This window comes from Herpailurus yagouaroundi, unplaced genomic scaffold (genome assembly GCF_014898765.1).
Source record: "Herpailurus yagouaroundi ecotype Mexico unplaced genomic scaffold, PumYag 180, whole genome shotgun sequence".
NCBI classification, from domain to species: Eukaryota; Metazoa; Chordata; class Mammalia; order Carnivora; family Felidae; genus Herpailurus; species Herpailurus yagouaroundi.
Genome location: NW_024412411.1, coordinates 3464810 through 3486152, shown reverse-complemented (window position 1 = coordinate 3486152; position 21343 = coordinate 3464810). Strand labels below are relative to the sequence as shown.

At 39.6% G+C, this 21343-nt stretch overlaps 1 protein-coding gene across 4 annotated transcripts in view; it reads right to left on the bottom strand.

Annotated features, from left to right (window-relative positions):
- MRPL48 (mitochondrial ribosomal protein L48) overlaps positions 1 to 21343 on the bottom strand; it is a 53944-nt gene that overhangs the window by 23782 nt on the left and 8819 nt on the right. For 2 of the 4 annotated variants that reach the window (XM_040489293.1, XM_040489292.1), the window contains exons 3-6: positions 20690 to 20742; positions 17819 to 17856; positions 13653 to 13706; positions 5190 to 5278 (exon numbers count right to left, since the gene is read on the bottom strand). In XM_040489293.1, coding sequence (XP_040345227.1) covers positions 5190 to 5278; positions 13653 to 13706; positions 17819 to 17856; positions 20690 to 20742 — 234 coding nt within the window. The remainder of the gene's footprint in view (positions 1 to 5189; positions 5279 to 13652; positions 13707 to 17818; positions 17857 to 20689; positions 20743 to 21343) is intronic. The other 2 variants (XM_040489295.1, XM_040489294.1) reach the window with 1 other exon arrangement.

Here is a 21343-nt window from a genome sequence, read left to right as displayed (position 1 = left end):
GAATAATTAAGGAAATCAAAGTAAAAAAAAAAAATAACAGAACTGCTGGATTTTAGCAGGGTATATGACCATTTATAATAAAAACTGCATGTCCCAAGCAATCTTGTAGCTAGGTATGGTTATATGACTCACTTCCAGCCAGTGGGACAAGAGCTTATGTACACTACTTTCCCTTTCTCCAGCCTGCTTGATGGAATGTGGACATGATGGCTGAAGAGGGAGCGGCCATCTCAGGACTAGGGGTTAGAAGCAGCATGGTAAGTGTGGCAAAGCCAAAAGCTAGAATATCTACTTATGCTTTTATGTGAGAGAGAAGTAAGCTTCTATCTTGTTTATGCCTCTAGATTAAGTGGATCTCTCTATTATGGCAACCAAACTACTATCTCAATTCCTATAAGAAGCTACTACATCTCATTCATTTCTCTATTCCTTGAGCCCAGAAACATTAAATGTTGAGTTGGACTGAACTGAATTCTTGTTTGGGTTCCGTCATTCACTAGACATATGTCATAGAGAAATCATTAATGCCCTTCAATCAGTTTCCTTTTCTACCCTGCCTATCTCACAGGATAGTTGGTGAATCAAATGGCATGGTTTTCAAATTTGTTGGTTGCAAAGAGCCTAACAAAACCATGTTTTTCTTCGTGAAACACCATAAAATGTTTGTCAAGATACTTTGATCATATACAACAAGAATGACTTTACTAGCAGAAAATATGGTTATATTATATAAATGGAGTTCTCTGCATCTCAAAAAATATGAAAAAAAAAAGAAGACATATCTGAGTTTCTCTGTTAATATTTGTTTTAATCAAGTAAAACTGATTGGGGAAAAAACCTGAAATTTAGGTTCTAAATTGTGGAAACTAAAATGCGGAAGATTGCCATTAGTACACTTGAGGAGAGGTTTGGCTCTAGGATCACTAGTGTTCCAAAAGCACATGGCTTGAGAGGCACTGAGATAATGGATGTGAAAGCACTTTGGAAGTGGAAAGGGATCATTACTACTATTCATATCAAATATGACTCCCTCTAAAACTCTGACATTATTGTAATTCAGCAGAACAGGCAAGGCAGAATGAGACTGGTGGGCTAGAGACCAGGGCACTCTAATGGCACAGGCTAAGAGTCAGGTCATCATTAATAATCACGCAGAAAAATTCTGGGGAACTCTATCATGTTCTTTATAGCCCCAGTGTTCCCCAGTGTATCCCAAGCAGCTGGTTATTCCTAGGGTCAGTTCACTTTACATACTCAGTGTATGATGTAGGTAGCATTTAGTAAATGTCTGTAGAGCTGACTTCCATAACACCTTCACCGACCCTTTCAGGGAGAATTGCTTCCTTAATTTTGTTCTCTTGTCAGTTCATTCTGCTAGTAAAGCACTTACCATGTACGGTTAGTTACATTTTTGAGCACTACCTCTCCTAGCCTGCTGTATGCTTTGGGTAAGAAGCGACTGTGTCCCATTCACCCAAGCATCACTTGTGTTCACACAGTGCCTGGCACATAGTAGATGCTCAATGATGGCTTTACTTTTCAGTGAGTTACAAGAGGCAGACTTGAGGAAAAACATAGATGCTAATTTAAAACAACTCTTCCCTAAGCCAGTCCTAAATCCAAGTCTAGCCCTATGGTTACTGCACTGGCAAAACCAATCTTTCTGTTCCCAGGAAGCTAGGACTGTCACTATCAAGTGATTCTGATTTGCTGATTTTTCTGGGAACGATGCCACAGTCTCCTCACAGCCTTGTGGCTGTGGGACCTAATCTATCTATGGGTGTTACAATAAACTAAATAGGTGTCATAAATGACAGACACCTCCTGTATGTCAACAGTGCAAACAGTTTCCAAGACAGAAGACATCTTGACTCCTAGGGGCCATTCTAGAAAGGGGAAGTAAATTGCCTACATTACAAAAGATACACATTACTCTCTTGCCCCAGGGCCTAGAAAATAGAACACAGAACAATCACAAACTGACAGCAATTTATGTTGCCTCGATTTCATCCTCCCATACCTTCCTCTTAGCAGTTCTCTGAGTCTTGGATTAATACCCCAATTAATAACAGCTGAGGGCAAGTCTGTGGTCTTGGGAGAAATAACCTAGTGCTACACCAATATGAAGGACTACATTATTTTCATTTCATAGAAATAAACATTCCAAACAATCCAAAGCCTTTTAAATTCAACAGAATGATTCAGGGCCTTGAGGAAATAATGAGATCTATACATTCAGACACAGTGTTAGGCCTGGAGATTATCTCTGAATGTGATCTCTCACTGCCACAGTCAAGCTGGGTCTTACAGGATGTGAGATTACACCAGCAGAAATGGGACAAGATCTGGGCACTTTGTACATGAGAATTAACTCTTGTCTTAAGGATGGGGGCTCAAGAGAGTAGAGGGCCCAGCCTGGATACTAGAGAGGGAAGGAAGGGACTTTGGCTGCTTATTGTTTTTTCTAGGTGCTATGCTTAGGGAAAGAAAGGGACCACAAGATCCTTTATAGCTTTTCTAGTCAAATATACTGGGGGGGGGGGGTTGGGGGGGTGTGGCAAAAGAGACAGGGACCTGGGACAGAGCCTCTGCAAGTTGGCAGACAAGAGCTTTCATGTGCTGTCCTGTGTCGGAAGCAAGGGGCCTGCATCAGTGACCACTACTATCTGGCTAGACACCGAGGGATGATGAATGACATCAGAGAAAAGCCTACAGCACTAACCAGAGAGAGCATCACTCCCTTCAAGCAACTAAGGTCATCTGGAGCCAGCTGTTTGCAAATAGTGGGTTGTGTTTGCCAGCTTTGATTTACAAAACCTCGGGGCAGTTCCAATAACCGCATTTCAGTTCAGCTCAATCAATACTGCCTGTCCTCTACTTGATACCTGGCCCTCTGCTACACACTGAGGGTGCAGAGAAAAACGAGACATGGCCTCTACCCTTAGAGAGCTCACCATCTGGAAGGGGAGATGGTCATCAAACAGATCACTACAACAGAGCAGTAAGTCCTAAGAGGAAGCACAAGGAATTCTGGCAGCTCATGGCAGGACAAGTAGCCCAGGTACAGGGAACCCAGGAAGGTTTCTCACAGGGGGAGATTCATTGTTTTCCTCCTCACCCCATTTCCCCACAAGAATTTAAAGGTTTGATGACGCAGTAACCAAGTGAAAAGGGAAAGACCTTCCAAGTAGACAGAACAGCCTCGAAACGGTATGATGATTTGGATGAAAAGCGAGAGGCCCAATGCAGTTAAAGCATGGTATCCCTGAGACGGGAGAAGAGAGTAGGGAGAAAGACAGGGACAGATGGCACTAATGTGGCATTGAGCTTCCTTTTATACCAAATTAGGGAGAAGGTTAGAGCATGGCACATGCAGAAAATTATCTTTTAGAGGAAAAAAAAATCCCAAGAAATTAACAAAAAAACAAAGAACGCAGGCTCAAACAGAATGAATTTTATTTCCTACTAATTTACGTGGGACTTTTAGAAGAGGGATATCCCAAAATAAAACAACTCCAACAACTACTTTAAGGTGTCACAACTCAAAGAGGGTGTAAGTCACTCCTTTTAAATTTTAATAGCACCTTGTTATCTTCCTGTTAGCACCTGTCGCTTTCTGCTTGGGAGCATAAGTATCTGTGTCTTATCTCTAATGGTTTATCAGCCCTCTGAGCATGAACCAGGTCTTGTTCATTCATCCTATAAAATTTTATTACAACCCAGTCTGAATAGGCAAGGCACCCTCAACAATGCCTAGCACATAACAGACATTCAACAATTGTTTCAGAACACCAGAGTTACATGATACCAGAACTAAAAGACTCTTTTTAATTTTTTAAAGTTTATTTTATTTATTTATTTATTTATTTATTTTGAGAGAGCAAGCACAAGCGGGGGAGGGACAGAGAGAAAGAAAGACAGAATCTCAAGCAGCCTCTGCACTGATGGTGCAGAGCCTGATGCGGGGCTTGAACCCACGAACTGTGAATCATGACCTGAGCCAAGATCAAGAGTCGGACATTTAACCAACTGTGCCACCCAGGCTTCCCTCAGAGCTGAAAGAGTCTTAAAGATAATTCTAATCCTGTTCCTCAGCCTTTATGAAGACTCATAAAAGCTATGGACTCTCTTCCCAGAAAAAAATCACACACAGAAAACATTTTACATATAATTTCAGGGCCTACAATGCCCAGAGGGGTAAAGTTAACTTATCCAGAGTTGTGAAGGTGTAATAAGTAGCATAACCAAGCCTAGAACACAAGTTTCCTGGTTCCCAGTTAAGGTCTCTTCCCACTACAAACTACAAATGAACAATTTATTTGGGTTGTTCCCTGCTGGGAGGCTGCCAGATGTGGCAATGTTCCTCTGAAATTCCTTACTACAAAGATGACGCTCAGGAGAACATGCAAGTTTAGTGGCTTCTGAGGCCCAAAGACAATGTGGACCTCTGCCAAGGAGAAAGAGGGGCAGCAGGAGATGTTCAGGGTTACATGGAAGCATTACAATAAACCAAAGAACCAAAAGTGATGTTGAAGTCTCCCCAAGTAGAAGAGCAAAATCCTTCTTAACTGTACTGTTTACAGGGAGTGCTAGAATCATGACTCAAAGCCAGACCTTCTGACTTTCAGGCCGGTGTTGTGTCCACCTCACCAACAAAATCCTCTGCACATCCACAGAAATCTAACCACCACTGAAGCAATCCTGTTGCTATGGGAATCCTAAGAAATGGGCTAAATAATCTTAGAATGCTTGGAACTAACTCCCAGTTATCTGTGATAATGGATTCAAGGAACATTAACATATTTTAAATCTGCAAATACTATAAAACTATTTGGCTGAAAATGTAATCTGCCTCTACTTGCCACAAACCATTCAAGTCAAGTGCATATCATTTAATGTGAGGTCCATACTGAAATAAGTACTAAGAAGATACTCTTTTAAAGTACCACAAGTAATGAAGCCAAATCATTTGCGTTTCCCTGTGATAACCTGGTATATGGACAAGATCAAGAGCTGGCAGAAGCAGCCCCACCGTAGATAATATCCAAATGAAATAACTGGAAACGACTAAAGGATGACCCCCTATCCTTTCTACCTCCAATATTATCCAACCAGTGTGTGTCTGATCTTTAGTTCTTGGCAAAAGTTGTACACTGTCCTTTTCTAAAATGGACCCCTGTTCCCTTTACCTCCTGGGCTTTAACTAGGTGCTTATATCTTCCAATGCCATGGGTAGGCTTTGTCTTGTAGTGCCGACTGGTGCTCAACAAAATGCCACCTAAAAGACAGAAAATAAGACAAACCGGTTTCAAAACTCTTCCAGGGCAGACAGATCACACATGAAGAGAAAAATTTTCCACCACAAGACTGGGAATATTTGAGGACAGCAGGCCACTTACCGATTAAAGGACTAGAGCTACTTCTTAATCCTGGACTGACTCTCAGTTTACCCCTTTTTTTTCTCAACTTTTGGGCCCTGGACTATATCCAATCCCCACTACCTATCTTTCCTTGAGAAATTATCTCCTGCTACAGCCACTGGTGGCAGGAGGACAAAATACTTTCTCACAATGTTCTTGTTTTCTCTTGTCCCCCAACAGGCAATAATCCTTTTAAAGTTTCTCATATGGGCCATACAGAGAAGGAGATGGGTGACAAATATAGCCAGGTAAGAGGACAATCACAAATTTCCTCAAAGTTTTACAAACCATGTATTTATTTGTGCTAATATACACACATTGCCAAGTGAATAACAACAAAAATAAAAACCTAAGATATAGAACAGTGTGTATGTATACTAAGCATAAACCAGGATCTCCATATACATATTTATTGTGGTAGGCCCGAGATGCACCACTTGGATCTACCTTCAGGGAAGCCCTTTAATCCTAATTATTTTTATCCCTGTTTACAAATAAACTGTAGCTTGACACATGAAAAGATGTTTAACATCACTCATCATCAAGGAAACGCAAGTCAAAACCTAGCAGAATGGCCAAGATCAAAAAAACGAGAAACAAGTGTTGCAAGGATACGGAGAAAAAGGAACCCTCTTGCGCTGTTGGAGGGAATGCAAACTGGTGCAGCCACTGTAGAAAACAGTATGGAGGTTCCTCAAAAAAGTGAAAGATAAGGGGCTCCTGGGTGGCTCAGTTGGCTAAGCATGCAACTCTTGATTTTGGCTCAGGTCATGATCTCCCAGTTGTGAGATAGAGCCCCATGTCAAGCTCCACACTGGGCATAGAGCCTGCTTAAGATTCTCTCTCTCTCTTTCTCTTTCTCTCTCTCCCTCTGCCTCTCCCCTCCACACACTCTCTCAAAAATAAAATAAAATAAAACTTTTACATAAAGCTAAAAATAGAACTACCCTACAATCCAATAATTGCACTTCTGGGTATTTACCAAAAAAAAAAAAAAAAACACTAATGCAAAGAGATACATCCATCCTGTTTATAGCAGCATTATTATGGAAGCAGCCCAAATGTCCATTGATAGATGAAAGGAAGTAGTGTGTGTGTATATATATACAAAGGAATATTATTCAGCCATAAAAAAAGAATGAAATCCTGCCATTTGCAACAACATGGATGGATCTAGGGAGTATAATGTTAAGTGAAATAAGTCAGTCAGAGAAAGACAAATACCATATGATTTTGGTCATATGTAGAATTTCAGAAACAAAACAAATAAGCAAAGAAAAAAAGAGAGAGACAAAGAAACAGATTTTTAACTTTAGAGAACAAACTGATGGCTATCAGAGGGGAGGTGCATGGTGAGGTGTAAAATAGGTGATGGGGATTAAAGAGTATACTTACCATGATGAGCACAGGGTAATGTATGGAATTGTTGAATTACGATACTATAGACCTAAAACTAATATAACACTGTATGGTAGCTATACTGGAACTATTATTTATTTATTTATTTATTTATTTATTTTTAATGTTTATTTATTTTTGAGACAGAGAGAGACAGAGCATGAACGGGGGAGGGTCAGAGAGAGAGGGAGACACAGAATCTGAAGCAGGCTCCAGGCTCTGAGCTGTCAGCACAGAGCCCGACGCGGGGCACGAACCACGAACCGTGAGATCATGACCTGAGCCGAAGTCGGACGCCCAACCGACTGAGCCACCCAGGCGCCCCAAGGAACTATTTATTTTTTAAAAAGCATGAGTAGAGCGGGGGCAGTGAGAGAGGGGGACAGAGGATCTGAAACAGGCTCTGCACTGAGAGTAGTGAGCCCAGTGCGGGGCTGGAACTCATGAACTGTGAGATCACGGCCTGAGCCAAAGTCAGATGCTCAACTGACCAAGCCACCCAGGAGCCCTGGAGTTGGAATTAAAATTAAAAACTTAATTTAAAAAGAAAAAAGAGGGGCGTCTGGGTGACTCAGTCAGTTAAGTGGCCAACTTCAGCTCATGTCATGATCTCGCAGTTTGTGGCTTCAAGCTCCGCGTCGGGCTCTGTGCTGACAGCTCAGAGCCTGGAGCCTGCTTCGGATTCTGTGTCTCCCTCTCTCTCTGCCCCTCCCCAACTTGCACTGTGTCTCTGTCTCTCTCAAAAAATAAAAAATGTTAAAAAAAATTAAAAAGAAAAAAGAAACTATAGTTCAAAAGATATAGTGAATTGGCCAAGGTCATCCAGCAAGTGAAAGGCAGAACTGCAATTTAAACCCAGGTCTATCTCACTGAACAGCCTGTACTCAGATGGGTTATTATAACGTCTGAATTTCTGGAATATAAATTCTGGCTAGATATGATCTTTCCTAGCTCAGATATCAGTTTCTTATCTCTACTCTTTCACTAGAACCAGCCCTCCACAGCTCTTCTCTGTCTCTCTTACTCACTGTCTACCTTCTGGAGAAGTGTTAGTCCTAGGTTCTGCTCCCTTTCCTCCTAGTTCCTGTGGTCCTGCCCTCATCTTCCCCAGGGCCACCATTCTACAGGGAGGTTAAAAAGAAAATGGTGTGAAGAAGTGAAATGTTTCTTAGGCTTCTCTTTTCTAAAATGGACTTCCAAGCAGGTCTGCTCTATGCCAGGCCAATCAGAGATTGGCTTCAGAGCCAATCCTGCATTTACAACCCACACTATTTCATCAAGACAAACCCTAGATATCATGAGTCCCTTCCATGATATGCATTACTCCACATTTACTAGTACATGCCAAAAACTGTATAGACACTGGGACAAAGATGACTAGAATATGCCCCTTTCCCTGGAGACACTCAATGGGTACTAGGGAAAGATGATAGGAAAGCAGATAATTACCTTATGGTGCACAAATTACTTTAATAGAGATGAGAACAAGGTAGTGAGCGCCTAGAGGAAGGAACAATGAATCTGCCTCGGTGGGGGGAGGTGGTGGGAGTAGGGGAGGGTAATGGGAATAGGTTCAGAAGAGGTAACAGATGCATTCTTTAAAGAGGAGCAAGAATTTACCATTCAAGGAAGAAGGAGGTATTTTTGACAGAGGTTCCAAAGGAGCACTGAACACAACTGAGGTATCTTCTTGGCTACTATCCCAATTCTGTCTCTCTGAATCTAAGACCTTTGACCCTTTGAGTCTTCAGGTTCCAGAGCTGTAGTATGAAGCTTACTGTCTAGTGGGAGGAGGGAATCATTAACGGAATAGTCACAAAATAAATATAAAACTACAAATTGTGATACTGAAAAAAAAAAGCACAGAAGGCTATGGCCATACAACCGGTGGATCTATTTTAGACTGGAAGATCAGAGAAGCCCTCTCTGAAAAAAATGACATGTGAACTGAGACCAGAATTCAGAGGAAAATAGTGGTTATCCACAAGGATGGGAAGTGATTAGAAAGCAGGAGGAGTGGGAGACTTACTGCTTATTTTATATTCTTTTGTATCTTTATTGTAGATAAAGATATACACATATTATCTATTCAAAAAAATAAATAAAACAAATTGAGACCTGAAAGGAATTTATTAGGCAAAAGACAGAGGATAAATGTTCCAGGGAGAGGGAACGGCATGTGCAAAGGCCCCATTGTGGGACACCACTTGGCACATTCAAGGAAGAGAAATGCTGTCATGCTGTCAGTGTGCCTGAAGGAAAGTGAAAAGGGCACAGAAGATACCAGAGACTAGAGCAGGGGTGGGAACACACCACTCTCGGCCTTGTGAAGGGTTTGGATTTCAAGCTGAACAGCCTAAAGCAGGGAAAGTATATGACTGGTATGTTTTTAAAAGATCTCTTTGGTTGATGTATGGACAAGGGGGTGGGGAAAGAGAACGTGGGTAGGTTAGGAGATTCAAGCAGTAGCCTTGGCTGAGTTGTTGTTGATCTCACTGTATCTACATCCCCCCCATTCCATCCTCTAGAGCTTGCTCCTCAGCCACAGAAAGAACGCTTGCCATTCTGTATAAGCCACGCAGTTGTCGTGCCTCTGTGCCATGCTGGGCAGCCCCCCTGCCGGGACTACACCTCTCGGACTAGTGAAATCCTAGCCAGCCTCCAGCGCCAGCTCAAATATCACCATCTCCATGAAGCTACTCTGTTGCCCTAAACATACAAAGACCATCGAATTTACTTCGTGGTTATAATTCTTGGATACTTCCGCTTTATAGTGAAACGTCCTGTGTAAATAAAGAAGAAAACTCAGATTCCAACCACCATCTTTAAGTACACAGAAACTGAATCACCGCCACCTCCCCCCCGCCCCCCCCACTGGTTTCAAAAAGGTGATCTTTGAGATGGTGACACATCTTAGGCGAAAGCGCACACTGCCTGCCTCAGCCTCTCATCTGCTGGAATTCCTTGGCGAATAAGCATTTTCAAATTCAGTTTAGGGCAATTCCTATAATTAGAGCAGCTGGTTAATTAAAAAGCTGGTTCAAGCTACTGTTAAATTAACCATTTTCCCCCTTAAATGAAAGGTTTTGGTCAAATTACCAGTGTTTAAACAGCTTAATTAGCCAGTTGTTTACGTTATAAAACGTACCAGTTTGAAAGCCTCTGATTTCTAATAAGTTCAACTGAATTCTTCCCCTGCTCCTAGTCATCAAACTGGCTTTCCTGCTGTCACATTAACATTGCAGCCTCCTAAGAGGAAAGGCAACTCTTTTCACTGAAGACACAGAACCCCAGGGTTTCAAAAGGAGGCTCTGAAGATCTTTCAATTAGCACAATTATAGGATGTAATCAGTATTGACTTCTCCCACATCACATCCCTTTACTTTATATATGCCAGCGTGACTGTCCTTCAGTGTCCTTGCTTATTAAACTGAAAACTAAACCCATTAATCTAGGATGGGGTAAACAATGTCATTTTACTTATTTCTCTTTCAAAATTAGCACAAGTAATTTTAGCAGGACTATGCTGGAGAGAAAGAGAAAATTACTGGGGTAGCCCCAGTCAGGATTAATTACAGGATATTCTCTCCATTCAGATCCTTACACAACACAAGGGCAGGTATACCCCAGCACCTGACAAATAGTATGTGCTCAGAAATTGCTTTTTTTTTTTTTAAAGGTTTTTAAGATATTTTACCAAGACAAACTACAATGAAAAACTTTTCCAGTTTTTCTAATTATAGTACACTGAACTACCTGGATTTGAATGTACCAGGTTTTTCTGATTCCATCTTTTTGCTCATGCTGTAATGAGAGGACTCTGAGTTCTCTTTATTTAAGCTCCTTAGACTTCTTTTTATGTATTTACTTCTACCTCTCTATGTACGTTTAAATCAGTAAGAAAAAGACATTCACTACAACCATGCCCATCTCTTGGAGAGAGCAGCTGGGATGGTACCCAAGCCCACAGAGAGAATGACGGGTAAAGGTAAGAATAGGGCACTGCTCCCCACTCTTTTCTGAAAATCGTTATAATTCAATCTTGGAATTTCTGACGTTAAGGATATCTCAAAGAACTCGTGAAAAATATCAACAAAACTATGTCCTTTCAAGTAGAATTATCTTGGCATGCCAGCATTGGTGAGCTTCTCTGGGCCTTCTAGGCACTAGGATTCCCTGATGACAATTATAAAATGGGCAAAGGAAAAGACAAATGGCAGGTAAATATATGAAAATACAGTCAACCAACTAGTAATCAAAGACATGCAAACTACAAATACAAAGGATAGCATTTTTTAACTTATAATATTACCAAATATTAACAAAATTTTTTTTAACATTTATTCATTTTAGGGAGACACAGACAGAGTGTGAATGGGGAAAGGACAGAGAGAGAGGCAGACACAGAATCCGAAGCAGGATCCAGGCTCTGAGCTGTCACCACAGAGCCTGACATGGGGCTTGAACTCATGAGCCATGAGATCATGACCTGAGCCGAAGTCAGACACTTACCCAACTGAGCCACCCAGGCACCCCATAATATTTCCAAATATTAAATTAAAAAAAAATAGTAGCATTCAACGTTGATGAGTGTAAAAAAGGGGGATTCTCAAATACCAAATAAGTATAAAATAGCACAATCTTTCTGGAGACCAATTTGGTAATGCACATCAATAGCTGTAAAATGTGCATTTCCTGGGGCACCTGGGTGGCTCACTTGGTTAAGTATTCGACTCTAGATTTCAGCTTGGGTCATAATCTCATGGTTCATGGGTTCGAGCCCTGTGATGGACTCTGGCAGCACAGAGCCTGCTTGGGATTCTCTCCTTTCTCTCTCTCTGCCCCTCCCCCGCTCTCATTCTCTCTCGAAATAAGTAAACATTAAAAAAAAGAATGCGCACTTCCTTTGAATCAACCAGTTTGACTTTTAGAATGTATTCTAAGGGGCGCCTGGGTGGCTCAGTCGGTTAAGCGTGCAACTTTGGCTCAGGTCATGACCTCGCGGTTCATGAGTTCAAGCCCCACATCGGGCTCTGTGCTGACAGTTCGGGGCCTGGAGCCTGCTTCAGATTCTGTGTCTTCCTCTCTCTCTGGCCCTTCCCCTCTCGAGCTCTGTCTCTCTCTCTCTCTCTCAAAAATAAATAAACATTAAAAATTCTTGAAAAAAAAAGTATTCTAAGTTAATAATCAGACAAGAATACAAATACTGATGTACATGGATGTTTATCATAGTGTTCTTTACATTGAAAAATCCTATGGGAATGCAAGCTGGTGCAGCCACTCTGGAAAACAGTATAGAAGTTCCTCAAAAAACTAAAAATAGAACTATCCTATGACCCAGCAATTGCACTACTAGGTATTTATCCAAGGGATACAGGTGTGCTATTTCGAAGGGACACATGCACCCCAATGTTTATAGCAGCACTATCAACAATAGCCAAAGTATGGAAAGAGCCCAAATGTCCATCGATGGATGAATGGATAAAGAAGATGTGGTATATATATACAATGGAGTATTACTCGGCAATCAAAAAAAATGAAATCTTGCCTTTTGCAACTACGTGGATGGAACTGGAGGGTATTATGCTAAGTGAAATTAGTCAGAGAAAGACAAATATCATATGACTTCACTCATATGAGGACTTTAAGAGACAAAACAGATGAACATAAGGGAAGGGAAGCAAAAATAATATAAAAACAGGGAGGGGGACAAAACATAAGAGACTCTTAAATATGGAAAACAAACTGAGGGTTACTAGAGGGGTTGTGGGAGGGGGGATGGGCTAAATGGGTAAGGAGCACTAAGGAATCTACTCCTGAAATCATTGTTGCACTATATGCTAACTAATTTGGATGTAAATTTTAAATAGATAAATAAATAAATAAATAAAATTAAGTAGTAGAACAATAACAGCAACAAAAATCCTAGAGACAGCTTAAATTTCTCTAAATAGAAAACTGTTTGAGTAAATTATGTTTACTCAAAAGGATCCCTACAGGATATTTTTCAATAGATCTTAACATGCCCTATTTGATCCTAGCTTTAAAAACAAAATAAAACCCCCCAAATCCTCAGATTTAAGTACCTTTCAAATACTAAAATATACTATAAAACTATAGTAACCAGTAGTATTAAGAAGGGTTAGTAGTGGCATCAAATATACACACAAATCAATGGAACAAAGTTAAAATCATCCCAGATCTATATGGAAACTTAGTATTTGAGTTTCAACCTATGGATTTTTCAATAAATGGATGTTTCAATAAATGTTGAAACAACTGACTACCCATTTTTTTTGGGGGGGTGTGGGATTGCATCCCTACTCACTTCTAATTCCACATGGGTTACATATATAAAGGGGGAAAAAATACCAGAAGATAACATGAAGATTAAACTAATCCTGGAACAGATATCTTTCTAAGCAAGTATCAAAATCTAGAAATCAAAGATTAATAAACTTAGGTATATAAAAACGTAAAACTTCTTTCCAACAAAAAACACAAAAAGTCAAGAAACAGATAACTAGAGGCAATGCAAAGCAGAGATGACAGAAAAATGCTAATTTCCTTAATATATTAAAACTATGTAAAATGAAAAAGCAAACAATCCAATAAAAAAATGGGCAAAAAATATAGACAGGCAGTTCATAAGGAAAGAAATACAAATAGACAATAAAAATATGGAAAGATGATAAACTCTCTCAAGAAATGTAAATTATGAGACATAATTTTTTACTATCAAAAAAATAAGATTCTTTTTAAACCCAGTTTTGACCAGAGAATAGAAATGTAAATTAATACAGCTTCTCTGAAGGGCAATCTGATGATACTTACCAAAAATTTTAATCACAATCCATTGACTCAGCAATTTCAATTCCAGGAATTTATCTTACAAATGTACAGGAACAAGTTCACAAAGAAGTATAAAGATTGTTGCTGCAGCATTTTTTGAAATAGCAAAAACTAAGAACAACCTAAATGTCCAGCATTAAGACACAGTTATACACACATAAAATATATATGCTCGTATATGAACACAACTTGAAAAATATATAAGAAATTGTGATCAGTAGATACCACTGGGAAGTAAGACTGGGAAATAGAAAATTCAACTTTTCATCAGACACCTTTTTGTACAGTTTATATTTACTTTTATCCTATGCATCCATATAAAGTGCATTTACAATTCTTAGTTGATAATTTTAATGTAATAAAAAAAAAAACTTTACTCAGAACACATACCAGTTCAAAATGAATTTTGCCTCTAATTGACAGGTAAGAGAAGAGACCAAAGCTAGGAAATAAGTGCACTTGATCATAATCTCTTTTTAAAACAAAACGAAACAAAATAAAATGAACATCTAGCAAAATGTTAGTAATTGCCCAATCTGGGTTTATGTGATATATTCTCTTTTTTTTCCCCTCTTCCGTATTTTTTTAATCCTTCAAAATAAAAAGTGTAAAAGAGAAAAAAAACACGTTAAAAAAACAAACACAACACCTTTCCTGGACCCCACATTCCTCTCCACCTCCTTCTAATTCTCTCTGCTCCTGCTCAGAGGTCATAAAAACATTGTAACAGCTTTCTCTAGCTCTCCAACCCCTATTCACTTGTCAACTCACAGTTGACTTCCACAACTAGCCCCACCCCACCTACACAACACACTGTTTTCCTAAGATCACCAGTGACCTCCATGTTGCTAAAGACAAAGAATGTTAGGGTCTTATCTTTCATGATCTCTCAGCAGCACCCAGTGCTAACTCCAACATAGTTGACCACTCTTTCCTTCTTGAAACATTCTCCTTGTGTCTGACATGAAATTATACTATGCTGGTTTTCTCCTACCAGTTTGGCCTCCTTTTTTCAACCTCATTAGCCATCTCTTTCACCCTCTACCCAGTTTTTAAATGTTGGAGTTCCTAAGGGCCTGATTCTTGGGCCTTTTCTCCACTTGTTCTCCTCACATGATCCCATTCACTGTCATGACTTCAATTAACATTGACAATATGATGGTTTCCAAATGTACAGTTTCAATCCAGACCTATAATTTGAATTCAATATCAATGTATCCAATGGGCTACTATCCTCCCCATAGACACTCCAATTCAACATGTTCAAAGCCAGACTCACAATCTTCCCTTCAGGTACCTGGGTAGCTCAGTCAGTTGAGCATCCTGACTTTGGCTCAGGTCATGATCTTGCTGCTTGTGGGTTCAGGCCCTGCCTCCAGGCTTTGTGTTGACAGCTTAGAGCCTGGAGCCTGCTTCGGATTCTGGGCCTACTCCTCTCTCTGCCCGTGCCCCACGCACGATCTGTCTCTCTCTCAAAAATAAATAAACGTTAAAAAAAATTAAAAAACAAAATCTTCCCCTTCGAACTGTCCAATATAAGGCAGTACATTCAAAATAACTAGGGGCGCCTGGGTGGCTCGGTCGGTTAAGCGGCCGACTTCAGCTCAGGTCATGATCTCGCAGTCCGTGAGTTCGAGCCCCGCGTCGGGCTCTGTGCTGACAGCTCAGAGCCTGGAGCCTGTTTCAGATTCTGTGTCTCCCTCTCTCTGACCCTCCCCCGTTCATGCTCTGTCTCTCTCTGTCTCAAAAATAAATAAACGTTAAAAAAAAATTTTTTCAAAATAACTATACTTATATCTTCAAGGTAGTAGAGACATATTCACTATGGATTAAGAAAAAAAAAGATTATAAAACATTACATCATTTGTTCCCATCACTGCAAAACAAACAAAATCCATCTCTCTATCCACCTACTTATGTATGTATGTATTTATCTATCTATGGAGAAAGAGATATAAATGCCTAGAAAAAGACCTGTTAGGATACACAACAAAATGTTAAACAATAATTTCTGAATAGTATTATTTTTATTTTCTGTCTACTTCAGCTTCTTCTTGTGTATATGTATGTTTATTTCCCATATTCTTTAAATGCATGTCTTTCAATTTTATAATTAGATATTCTTAGTTATTTTTTTTAATCTCCTGATAGGATGCCATATGAAGTTCAGGGCACCTGAATCGGGGCACCTGGGTGGCTCAGTTGGTTAAACGTCCGACTTGGGCTCAGGTCATGATCTCATGGTTGGTTCGTGAGTTCTAGTCCTGCATCCATCTCTCTGCAGTCAGCAAGGAACCTGCTTCAGATATTCTGTCTTCTTCTCTCTCTACCCCTCCCCCATTTGTACTCTCTCTCAAAAATAAATAAACATTTTTTTAAAAATGAAGTTCAGGGCATCTGTTATGAAATTTAAATTAAACCATTTAAGGTTTAATTTAAATCTTGTCAAGCTTTTAGAGCTAACTTCCAGGTTGTAGGAAGGAGACAGAACATGTTCTACAACACCAGTAGGAAACAATCAGACAAATCAAGAAGGGAGGACATTCTATAAGACAGATGGTCTGACCTAGTCAAAAAGTTACTGTTATGTAAGTGATGAATCAGGGGACTCTACTCCCGTAGCCAAAAGCACACTGTATACACTGTATGTTAGCTAACTTGAAAATAAATTATTTTTTTAATGTTACTATTAGAGAGAAATAAAAAAAAGTGGTAGAACTGCTCTAGATTAAAAGTGACATAACAGTGAAATACAAAGTGGGAAATTTCACAGGCTTTTGGTTATAAACAATGCCAGAAAAGACATTTGCAGGTAATTACGGAAATGGATAGAGTATTAGATGATACGGGAGCATTACTATTAATTTTCCTGAGTGAGATGATAGTATTGCAGTTCTTTAACAGAATGTAGAGAATGTCCTTAGTTCTAGAAATGCTGAGCTGTTTAAGAGTGAAGTGTCTTGATGCCTGATAGAGAAAGCAAAATGTTAACAACAAATTATTCTAAATGATGGGTAGAGAGGCACCTGGGTGGCTCAGTCGGTTAAGTGTCCAACTTCGGCTCAGGTCATGATCTCACTGTTCATGGGTTTGAGCCCCACGTTGGACTCTGTGCTAACAGCTCAGAGCCTGGAGCCTGCTTCGGATTCTGTGTCTCCCCTCTCTCTGCCCCTCTCCTGCTCACACTGTCTCTCTTCAAAAAAATGAATAATAATTTAAAAAAATAAATAATTGGTGGGTAGAAAAGTGTTCACTGTATGTTCTTAGGGAAAAAATTCTTTCAAGACTGTAAGCTTTCCAAATGGCAAGGACTGTATCCTCTCAACGTTGTATCCCAGCACCTGAAACACATCTTGGTACAATAAATATTTGTTGAGAGAATGAATAAATAAAAATAAGCCCATATTTTGAGATGCTGGGCAGTGGGGCTGGTAGAAATGGTGATGCTCTACATAACTGCTGCCATCTTCTGAAAAAAATAATAGATGTAAAACCTCTTCATGTACTGCCTGACACATGTGAGGCGCTCAGTAAACGTTAGTTCCCTTCTTTTCTCCCTTTCCTTTGCCTCTGACTCTTTAGGCAGATGACAGATGTCATTAAAATCAAACAACTACTTTGAAACTTCTCACATAATAGACAAAGTAAAAAGGGAAAGTAATTGGGTTGAAGCATATTGAAATTTATTGAGTTAATCAGATTGAATGGACATTTATTTTGGACAAAATACTGTAAGAAAAGCCCTTGCCTGGTAGATGATAGACATGAAATACAGGTCTGAAATAGTAGGAATTACAATTACAATAATTAATTTTAGGTATTTTATCTCATTGAGTCTTCAAATAATTCACTGTAGCTTGTACTATAATTATCCTCATTGTTTTAAGCGAGGAAAGCAAGCTATGGCGAGGTAGCCAAAGGTCACAGAGTAAGTATGCGGTAGAGCTGGAATCCAAACTTCCCATAGAGCTCTTGCTCTTAACCACTACTTTAGATTCTTGCCCATTGCCCAATTCCACGTGAGGGGTGGAATGTGGTCCCAGCCACTCTTCTCAAAGATATGTTAGGAATATTTCTAGACAAAATTATTACAGAGCATTAGAGGGTCACTTAAAGCAGGCAGACTATATCAGGAAATAACCACATACCTGCAGAACAGATGGGATTTTCTCCTGAAGTTCTGAATCTAAAAAGAGGGAAAGAGTATGCTGAATAAAATTAGATACCCACATTTAATCTATACCATTACCAAAACGTGTATGCCTCTCATTAAGGATAAGTCAATGCTAGAAATTCCCTTATTCCCTCCTTCCCGTCTTTCCACAAACATTATTAAGTGCCTATTGTGTGCCAGACATCCTGAGGATATAAAAATAAGTAAAATGTCTCTCTCTATAGTCTAGTTGGGAGAGAGACATGTAAATAAATGTGAGCCACAATACATTGCTGATCCAGAATGAAAACTTATACAAGATTTGGTGGAACATGAAGGAAAATGTGGTCATTTCTGCTAGGGGGGTAAAACTGTTTGACTGGAGTTTTAAAAATGAAGAACTGTTCTCAACTATTTAGCCTTAAGGAAAAGCATTCCAGGCAAAGGTATGAAAGTAGTATGTTTGGGGAACAGCAAGCAGCTGGATATGGGTAGAACTTAAGCAGCAGGGAAAAGGGGAGTTGGTGAAAGAGGTTCTCCTGGGCCAGGTAAGGAAGAACCTCGTACGCTGTGATAAGGAGTTTGGTCTTTACTCTGTATAGGCAGTGGGAAGCTCCTCACCGAGTTTAAGCACAGGAGTGACACAATCAAGTTTAAGCTTTGGAAAGTTAACCTTGGCAGCAGGTGAGCAATGAATGGGAAGAGGTGAGACTGAGGCAAAAGAACTAGTGAGGTGGTAGTCTTGCATTATTAGAACATGCCCAGGGAGAGGAGAGGAAAGGACAGCAATGACTACAGACTGAATACAGAAACCAAAGAACATGGAAGAGAATGATACGGCTCTGTCAGCTCACTAGGTTATCAGGTTCAGCATCCTGCGAAATTTTGAAACTAAACTGCGGAACAAGTTGGGAGACAAGCAGATCTGTGATTAAATGCTGACTCTACCATGTTCAAACTGTGACCTTCAACAAGTTCTTTTAGATCTCTGTAACTCGGTTATCTCCTCTTTAAAATGCAGATAATAATAGCATAATCCCATGAGATTGAAAATCTCTTAAACTCTCTGAGCCAGTTTCCTCTTTTGTAAAATGACAATATTTATATTTGTCCTGTCATGTTTTTGTAAAGATTAGAGAGAACATGTAAAATGGTTCTATAGTAACGACTTATTGAAGAGTTGACTGATTAATGATGGAAAAATAGATTAAGATGGAAAGGGAATAATAGGAGAGAGGCCTCAATAAATGTAAAGGATTAAAGAAATCATTCAGGCTCATGACTGTCATGTGGTCCAGGGAGATATACAATTCATTGTTTTATATTATATGGCCGCCACACATAAAACACTCAGTGAATATCTCTACTGAATAGAGAAATAAACCACCAAATGCCATTCATTATCATCTAGAGAAGATGGGAGGTAGCAAACTATATATGCAAGGCAGTGAAAAAAGAACTTGGGTTTGAATCCTAACTCCAACAACATATTAGCTATGTCATCTTAGAGCAATTAATTTACCTCTCTGTACCTAAGTTATTTATGTATAAAATTAAGATAATATGACCTGTTTCACGAGATCACTATAAGGATCTATTCGTTCATTAAACAAATATTTATTAAATGCCTACTATGTGCCAAGACACCATTCTAGGCTCTAAGGATACAGCAGGAAACAACACTAACAAAATCCTTACCTACATGATGCTTATATTCTAGGGGACAGATAGGGAAGACAATTTAAATATCTGGTATCTGTACACATCCATATATATAAAATGTGTCAGGTGGTGATACCTGCAATGACGAAAAACAAAGCAAGGTAAGGAAATAAAGTCTGATTGGGGTGGAGGGAGCTATTTTACATAGGGTAGTCATTGTAGACCTCTCTGATAAGATGACATCTGGGCACAAACCTGAATAAGGTAAGGGGGTCAAGCCATATGGATATCTAAGGGAAGAATGGGCAAAGATCCTGGGGTAGGAGAGTGCTTAGATCATCAAGGACTAGAAAGGGAGCCACCAGTGTGGCTAAAACTGAGTAAGTAGTAGTATGCGGATGAGGGAACAGATTATGTAAAGCCTTGCAGGATATGGTGGAGTATAGATTTTATTTTGAGTAAGATGGGATACCGTCGGAGAGTTCTGAGAGAGAAACTTGATTTTAAAAAGAACCACTCTGGGGGCACCTGGGTGGCTCAGCTGGTTAAGCCTCCGATTCAAGTTTGGCTCAGGTCATGATTTCACTGGTCATAAGTTCAAGCCCCACATCGGGTTCTGCACTGACAGCTCAGAGCTTGCTTGGGATTCTCTGTCTCTCTCTCTCTCTCTCTCTTCCTCTATCAAAATAAATAAAAAACATTAATAAATAAATGGACCACTCCGATTAGAAGACAAAACTAAGTTTTGTCAAATACAAACTAAGTTTTGTCTTCTATCCTTCATGCTAAAATCAAAAAGGAGGAGGAACAGTTAGGACGCAGGATGACGGTAATAAAGAAGATTAGAAGGAACTGGTCCCTAGTAGTTTAGCAAAACAGAAAGCATGAGACCTGAAACTGGAGGTGAGAAATGGTCTGATTCTGTATGTATTTCATAAGTAGAGCTGAGAGGATTTGTTAAAGAATTGGATGTACAGTGAGAAAAATAACAGTGTCAAGACTGACTGCAAGAACTTTGGCCTGGGCAACTACATGAATGGAGTTGTCATTTACTGAGAATGGGGAAAGAGAAAGATGGCAGGAGAGTTAATACTTGAGATGTTTAGCAGACACACAAGTGGAGATGATGAAAGACAAATGATGGGTGAACCCTAGGCGAGTACAAATATTGGCTATATTTAACCACTGTTATTAATATCCTTACCTTAAGAGAGAAAAGACTTGCTTAAAAATGGTATCATTCCTTGGACACAGCACCTACAGCAAAATAGCCATGTTAGGACAACCTTAACCATTCATAGCCTTCCAAGCACTTCTTCAAAAAGAGGCTAGAAACTCAAAGCACACAAACCAAAAAGAACCCAAAGGCTCTTGTCTAGCAAAGATGATGTCCTTCAGTTGACAATAAATATGTAGGCAAACCAACGTCATCTTCTTTCTTATTCCACCCACTATAGGAAATGCTAAAACAAAACAAAACAAAACAAAACAAAAAACCCAGAAGTTCTCTTTCCATGCTGCTCTTTTTTTTTTTTAACCTTATTTTCCCTTTCCAATTTAATCTATTTTTTTTTCTAACATCAATCAACAACTATGCATCTGCCAAGCACAAGTACCATGCAAGGGACTTTCTTAATTCTTCCTTAATTTTCAACACACTGCAAGGCAATTTTACAGGTGAGACAGCTGAGGCTGTCTCACTGTTTTACTGTTTTACTCCAGAGGCTATGTCTCTGGTATAGCATAGTCTCAATAATAATAATAATAATAATAAATGCCAATATCAACAAAACAATGACAGGAGACAGTAGCAGTGGCAACTTCCCTGAGTTTCCACCCTCCCCAGTTATTTCAAGCT